At 44.8% G+C, this 8,408-nt stretch overlaps 1 protein-coding gene across 1 annotated transcript; it reads right to left on the minus strand.

The window, feature by feature from the left end:
- Positions 1-3,262: 3,262 nt before the first annotated feature.
- TFDP3 (transcription factor Dp family member 3) lies at positions 3,263-4,938 on the minus strand. Its single transcript, XM_003272631.4, has one exon. It carries the CDS (start codon positions 4,829-4,831, stop codon positions 3,620-3,622), a length of 1,212 nt encoding a protein of 403 aa, XP_003272679.2. The 5' UTR covers positions 4,832-4,938; the 3' UTR covers positions 3,263-3,619.
- Positions 4,939-8,408: the final 3,470 nt, after the last annotated feature.

Raw genomic sequence — 8,408 nt, forward strand, 5'->3', positions numbered from 1 at the left:
TAAAATCTCCCCACTCTCTTCCAGTGCCTTCCTGCCTTCTCTAACTACAAAGTTCTTTAAGAAGCCAAGGGAGGCGTTACCTTCTTGTACGCAGTCAGACTTCCACAGGTAAGCCAATCTCTCTCTCTCTCTCTCTGTGCAATCTCCATTTATGAACATGGGTATATTTCTTTTAAATATTCTTTGCCTTCAAATTTTTTTTCCTACTAATCAAAGCATTTCAGCCTTGTCCCCAATTGAAATTCTCTCTTCCTGCCCACCAACCCCCCTGAACATGTTCCCAGGCCTTGCCACCATGTAAACCCGTAATCTTTTATACCACTATCCATATTGGTTTATAAAACAGAGGTATGCAACACATTGGAAAGAAAAATGTCACCTGTCAAATACCAAACCCTATGAAATGCCTGTGCAATTTCACTTTTCACCTAGTAAATATCCAATTATTTTCCAGAATAGCTCTTTCCAGAATTCAAATCTGTTTCCATTAATATTAAAAGTTTAGAGGTCTGGGAGAACAGGAAGTGGCTGATTAAAAGCAGATGGGTTTCATTATCTGGTTAATCACAATCCAGTATTTCCCACCTCCATTTGCCTCTACCCCCTCCCCCAACACCATGTTCTGCCTCAGCAAAGGTCACACTCAAATTCTGCAAATAAAAACTTATCCTGTAAAATTTCAAGACTGGAGCTCTGTTTTGGAGGGCTTGAGACCAGTATCATTATAAAAGAAATTTATTTCATACCATTTTCGCCAGGAAAGCAAATATCTTCCAAAGCATTGATTATCATTCTATCACACAGAAAGGATGCCGATTGTGCTTCTTAGAGTGAGGCTCTGCTTGAATGTTAGTAATAGAATACTTAGAGTTGGAAGTGTCTCCTGGAGATTCCCTGCCCATTTATTAGATGGGGAAACTGAGACTGAGACAAGAGAAGGGATTTGCTGAAATTGTACCTCCAGTTAGTGGCGGAGCTCGGACCAGGACACATGTCAGTCCTAGGCATTGCTGGTGTGTGGGAAAAACGCCAAAAGGGCCTGACTGGAATGAATTGCAGTCATTTCTCTGTCTACTACATCTCCATGGGCCACATGTTCATGGCTCATCTTTTATTTGTTCCCCTGAGAATTGACTCAAAGGCAAAGCCAAAATGGATATTTTAATGCAAAGCATATTAGGAGGCCAGAAGGCAAAAGGAGGTACTGTCTGGGGCTGCTGGCTGCACTTGGCTGGGAAGGCTTTGCTCCAGACCTTAGGAGACTACTCATTCGGATGTTCTAGGTGCCAGCGCCAAGGGGAAGGCAGGCCAAAGGCTGAACACTGGCTATGGCAGTGCCCACCCCTTCATGGAGTCCACATCTGATAAGCAGGGCAGGTGGAGTTATGTGACATGTCCCTTGGAGGTGAGGAGCAGCCCCTTCAGTGATCGAACGTTCCTCAGAAAATTTTTAGGAACTGAAAGCCTTCCAAAGTGGGGCAACTATGTTAAGGCTTGATGGGGGGAAAAAAAGGCATGTGTTTTGCAGCATGGTTTGGAAAAGTATTCAGACAGGACACAAGGTAACCGACTCAAAAAAAAAAAAAAACAACGACCAGCCAGTGCCATCACTATACACAGGTGACCTTGGTAGTGTCTTCTCTACTCCCAAGACTACTCAAAACCATGTCTTAGATGTCTTGTATGTTGCTGGTGAGAATTTCACAGCTTCTGTGGAAACCTGCCTGGTGTTTCCTCAAAAAGCTTAATATAGTGTTACCATATGACCCAGTAATTCCACTCCTAGATACACACATACTCAAGAGAATTGAAAGCAGAGACTGGAACAGATATTTGCATACTAATGTTCACTGCATTGTTACTCACAATAGCCGAAAGGCAGAAACAACCCAACTGTCCATCAAGAGATGACTGGATAAACAAAAAGTCTATCCATCCATACAATGGAATGTTACTCACCCATAAAAAGGAATGAAGTATTGATCCATGCTACAAGATGGATGAACCTTGGAAACATTTTGCTAAGTAAAAGAAGTCAGTCATGGCCATGTGTGGTGGCTCACACCTGTAATCTCAACACTTTTGGACGCTGAGGTAGGTGGATTGCTTGAGCCCAGGGGCTCGAGACCAGCCTGGGCAACATGGTGAAACCCCATCTCTACAAAAAATACCAAAAAAAAATTGGCTAGGTGTGGAGTAGCTGTAGTCCCAGCTACTGGGGAGGCTGAGGTGGGAGGATTGATTGAGCCTGGAAGGTTGAGGCTGCAGTGAGCCATGATCTTTCCACTGCACCGCAGGCCTGGGCAATAGAGTGAGACCTTATCTCAAAATAATAATCATAATAGCCATCCTAATGGGTGTGAAGTGGTATCTTATTGTAATTAACTACCTGCCCTCTCTTAATGGGTCTTACGGTCTTGCTTTCACAGTGATTATCCTAGCGTCTATTTTTTCTTGGAACTCTGGACAGGTCTGCATATGGTTGGAAAGATGACCCTTTGTGAAACTGTGCTTGAAGAAAGCAACAGCTCCCTCTGCTGCCCCCAGCCACACTTTTGGTACAACTTTCTCATATTAATGAGTCAAGATCTCCCTACCGAGATTCTGACCCAGTTTCTTCTCACCATACCATGACACTGCTATAGGCTCCACCGCTGTTCTATCTCACCAATTTGAAAAAGGAAAACCTACTCATCTTGCTTCCAGTCAGCAAATGATTCCTGCATAGATAGATGTGCCTTGATTGCCAGCTGGGAGCCTTCAGCCACCCTGTCTTAGTTCGTTTTCTGCTCCTATAACAGACTGGGTAATTTATAAAGAAAAATAGATGTATTTGGCTCATGGTTCTGGAGCCTGAGAAGTCCAAAGGCATGGTGCCAGCATATGCTTGGCACCTAGTGAAGACCTTCCTGCTGTGTCCTACCATGGCAGAAGGGCAAGCAAGCATTCAAGACAGAGAGAGGAATAGGGTTGAAATTATCCTTCTATCAAGAGTCTATTCCTATGATAACAGCATTAATCCATTGATGAGGGCACAGCCCTCATGGCCTAATCACCTCTTAAAGGCCCTACCTCTTTTTTTTTTTTTTTTTTTAAGATTGATGGTGTTTATTGTTCTGAAAACAGAATTCTGCCGTTTGCTTGGGGCTCTGGACACTGCAAAACTGAACAAACGGAAAACTCAAGAGTCTTGCTATGCATCGGGGCGGGGGGTGCCATCCAGACCCACGGCAAATAAACGGCATTCGGTACTGACTGTGCACAACAGGAGAGCATTTTATTTTCATGGATGTGGATGAAGTACAATTTCTTCAGTAAACTCAGGAAAAACTGTTAAGGGGCAACAATGAACTCTGCATTTAAAGAAAAATAGAAAATGAAAACACAAAATCCTAAAAAGTAAATAAAGATTCTGCGTCAGCACACTGGTATCAAAACACACATCAACAGCACATCTTAATCATATGGGAAACAATCCTTGCTTATCAGAGGTGCATATCTAAATTCTATAGCTTACCAATATCTTCTTGGGAGTAGGCAAAAAACAAACAGAAAACCTCACATCTAAAACAAAAAAAAGTTTCTTTTTCCTGAAGCTGAATCTTAAGGGGAGAGGACGTCAGTCATCCTTGTCATTCTCACTGAAGTCGTCATCGTTGTTGTCCTCCTCCTCCTCGACTGCTGCGGTCTCCACCCTGGAGCCACTGTACTGAGACCCATTGGAGCTTGTGGCCAGCATCCCATCCGCACTGTTGGTCAGGTCACTGGCAGAAGGCCACGTGCCATTAGACGTGGAACCTGCCATCGTGAATACACCTCCAAAAGTTCCCTGAGCCATTTCTGTCACGTACGGCTCCAGAGCCTTTGGGACCAAACTTTTGGCCATTTTAAGGTCTTCGGCAGAGCAGCTCCCGGACTCTAGCCCAAAAGCCATGCCCATCCACATCAGCACTTCTGTGTCATTGTGGATTTCGAATGGGCCGTTAAAATTAAACAGATAATCTGATTTGTTGTTGGAGACTCTGCAGTTAATGACGGTCTTCTTGCTAGTGCTGATGATGATGAAGGGCAAGTGGATGACTGAGTTGGGTGGCGGCTGCTGGCCGACCTGCTTCTCCACATACTGGTTTCTCAGCACCAGGTTCTTCAAGGCAATTTGCTGTAGAATAAGTTGTTGAAGTTCAGACTGTTTCTGCTTTATTCTTTCAAGTCTCTTCTGTCTTTCCACCCGTAAGTTCTGACAGTTCTGAGCCGAGTTGGTGGTCAGACCAATCCACTTGATTTTGTTTTTCTCCCTGGAGATGATATTCATGGCCATCAGCACGTTTAAGGCATCGTAGGTGCGCCGTTTTATGTTCTCCACGTCACCAGCTGACCTGTTTGGTGAGACGTGGCTGCTGGCAGCTCTGAACTCGGCGATCAGCTCACCCAACACTTCCTGGCAGGAAGTGGTCCCTTTCCTCTGCACCATCTCCCAGACCTTCATGGAAACATGGCACAGGCCCATGACATTCTTCTCTCCTTTCCTGTTGTGCTGCCCGGCCCACGGAAGTGAGAAGTAGGAAGGCTGGTTCTGAGAGGCAAAGTGAGTGCTGGGTGGGTTTGGGCTTCCTACCACAAGGATGTTTGATGCTGCCGGTCTCTGAAGCATAACAATTAACACTTGCTGGTCAATGTTGACACTGGACTGTCCAAAGGTTTTCGGCAAGAGCTGCTTCCCGAGCGGGTTCACGGTGGAGAGGTAAACGGCCACGGGGCCACTGGTCTGGTTCTGGTCTGTTAAGACCTTGAGTTCTTCGTTAGCTTCGGTTAGACTGACATATTTTGCCATGTTACCAGATTTGGGAAATAAATGCTATAAATGTTCACCTTTCCAGAGAAGAAAAACAATTCTTCCGGGCCGAGAGTATGGCTGCCGTGAGTATGGCTGCCGTGAGGTGCGTGGCGTAACGTGCGTGGCGTGGGGTGCGTGGCGTAACGTGCGTGGCGTGGGGTGCGCAGCGTAACATGCGCCGCGTGAGGTGCGCAGCGGCAGGGGGGCGGTCCGTGCAGTGCGCCTGCGTGCCTTTTCACGCCTTCAGCCTCTCCTCCTCTGGCCCTACCTCTTAATACTGTTACAATGGTAATTAAGTTTCCAACACATGAACTTTTGGAGGACACATTTAAACCATAGCGCATCCTAAAGGGACTGATGAAAATGAGACGTGTAGGCCTCTGCAGGCCCATCTATCATTTCTTCCCAGCCATTGTCTCACAAGAAGCTGGATCTGGGCTCTTGCAAGGATTATTTCTTCACCTGCTGGTCAAGAAGCTTATTGTGGAAGAATCCAGTTTTTGTCTCTCTACCCAAACAGCTACACTAAGCCTTCCTGAGTAGATAGAGATGAGAAAAAGGAGTTAACAATATACAGTATCATTTATTTGTTGGGCTGTGGTACAGTCAATAGACTAAGTCCACAGCCTACACCTCACTTTGGAAGCTACACACATTGCCAATGAGAAAGAAATCTAAAGAGAGAACAGGACAAAGCCCAGCAGAAGCAGAGGCCTGTGGCAGTCTCTTTCTCCCACCCTTGGTCTCAACTCTGCCTCACTCACCAAGAGTCCTAATAACCATGCCACATAGGCTCTGTGTCTTCAGGCCTGCTTCTCTAGTCCACAACAACTTTCTCTAGCACCTCGACTCTGGAAATAATGCATGTGATTGCACACATGCATACACCTCAGCCTCAAATACACAGAGGTGCTGTCTCACTCACCTCGGGCTGCCGTAACAAAATACCATAGACTGGGTAGCTGAAACAATAGACATTTATTTTCTCACAGTTCTGGAGGCTAGAAGTCCAAGATCAAGTTTCCAGCAGGGCTGGTTTCTGGTGAGGGCTCACTTCCTGGCTTTCAGATGTCTGCCTTCTCACTGTGTCCTCACATGGCAGCGGGGCTTGGAGAGATCTCTTTTGATAAAGACACATCCTATCGTATTTGGGACCCACCCTTATGACCTCATTTAACCTTAATTACCTCCTAAAGACCCTATCTCCAGATACAGTCAAATTGGGGGTTAGGGCATATGAGTTTTAGTGGGTAGGGGGACAAAATTCAGTCTATAGCACTTGCCTAACAGAACCAGAGCTGGACAGTAGTGAAAGAGTAGTGAAATTGGCGGTTAGGAGTTCAACATATGAATTTTATTGGGTAGGGGGACAAAATTCAGTTTATAGCATTTGCCTAACAGAACCAGAGCTGGACAGTAGTAAAAGAGGTAAAACAGATATTATTCAGGAACTATTGCAATGGGGCAAAGAGACCTCAGGATAGAACTGGGCTCAATTCTTTTTTAAGGCAGAGTCTCACTCTGTCGCCCAGGTTAGAGTGCAGTGGCACGATCTAGGCTCACTGCAACCTCCGCAACCTCCGCCTACTGGGTTCAAGAGATTCTCCTGCCTCAGCCTCCTGAATAGCTGGGATTACAGGCTCCCGCCACCACGCCCGGCTGTGAGCCACTGCACCTGGCCTGGGCTCAATTCTAAATGCAGTAAATGTAAGAGGATTTGTAGCCAAGGAGCAGAGTGAAGTGGTCAGTGGATGAAAAATTACTAAGAAGATACATCAAGGGTAGATGAATTCTTGTTAAACCAACTTAACGAGATTCTTGCTAAAGGTAGGCTGGGGTGATCAGATATCAAGGGTGGGGAAGAAGAGTGTGATCAGATATTGAAGGTGATTGGATATCAAGAGCAGGGGATTCTCACTAAAGTGACTTAAGCTAAACGCTTGCTAAAACTAGACTTAGCAAAGATGAGGTCAAAAAGAGGGCTTAGAGGAGCCTGTCTAAAGTTTAGTTAAGGAGAGAGTTTTAACCCCTCTGTTTCGCCCCAAATTTATGTTTTCTCACATGCAAAATGCATTCATTCCATTCCAACAGTCCCCAAAGTTGTCACTCTTTCCAGCATCAACTCTAAAAGTCTAAAGTCCAAAGTCTCATCTAAATATCATGTAAATTATATATTGGTGAGACTAAGGTAAGATTCATCCAAAGACAAAATTCCTCTCTAGCTGTGAACCTGTGAAACCAGACTAGTTATGTGCTTCTAAAATACAATGTTGACAGAGGCATAGGATAGACATTCCCATTCCAAAAGAAAGAAATCAGAAGGAAGAAAGGGTAGTGAGTCCCAAGCAAGTCCAAAACCTAGCAAAGCGAATTCCATGAGATCTTAAGGCTCAATAATAATCCTCTTTGGTTCAACACTCTACCCACCACTTGGGTGGCAGTGTCATTTTCATGGCTCTGCTAGGGCCCTGCCCCTTCAGTTATCAGAGAAGGTCCAGCCCAAAGGATTGTCTATAAAGGCTGCCTTGCCCCTGAGGCACAGGGCGGGGTCATCCTGGCCCACTGAAACTGGAGAGGTGGTATCACCCTTTGAAACTGAGGTAGAAACAGCCTTGCCCCCTGGGCCTGTGGTAGAAGTGTCAGCCCTGATTATCTATAAATGCCTTCATGGTTATTCTTATTTTTCCTTGAATAACAGTGCAATTAGCAGCCAAATAGCTAAATGGTCTGCTCCTGAGAATCCAAGAACTTCAAAAGTCTTCCTTCCTTCTGTGTAGCTTTCTCTGTCTCCTTTAGTTCAAGCTAGTGTTTTTGCTCATATAATCCCACTTCTATTCCTGGCTTCCGCTGAGATGGCTGATTATACTCATGAGTCCCACCCACAATCTCTTCATCAAATGGTTGTCCAGCTGTAGGGTTAGTGTTCTCTTCAGGACAAGTTTCATTTTTTGCAATATGGATAGGCTGAGAATATTCCAAGTTGTTAAGTTCTGGTTCCCTTTTGCTTAACAATTCCTTCTTTAATTCACCTCTCTCTTCTTGCATTTTACTATAATTAGTCAGGAGAAACCAAGCCAATCCCTCAACACTTTGCTTAGAAATCTCCTTAGCTAAATATCCAATTTCTTCACTTGCGTGTTCTAACTTCTGCAAAACACTAGGACACAGTTCAGCCAAGTTCTTTGCCACCATATAACAGAAATCACCTTTCCTCCAGTTTTCAATATCATGTTCTTTATTTCTCTGTGAGACCTTACCAGGATTGCCCTAAATGTCCATATTTCTAGGATGTGCCACAAGACTCTAGCCTTTACCCATTACCCAGTTCTAAAGCCACTTCCACATTTTTAGGTATTTTTTACAGCAGCACCCCACTTCTCAATACCAAAATCTGTCTTATTGTATTTGGACTACCATATCAAAATACTGTAGACTGGTGGCTTAAATAGCATACATTTATTTTCTCATAGTTCTGGAGGCAGGAAAGTCTAAGACCAAGGTTCTAGCAGGATTTGGTCTCTGGTGAGCACCCTCTTTCTATCTTGCAGATGGCTACCTTTTCACTGTGTTTCTC

Source organism: Nomascus leucogenys, chromosome X, assembly GCF_006542625.1.
Source record: "Nomascus leucogenys isolate Asia chromosome X, Asia_NLE_v1, whole genome shotgun sequence".
Lineage (NCBI taxonomy): Eukaryota > Metazoa > Chordata > Mammalia > Primates > Hylobatidae > Nomascus > Nomascus leucogenys.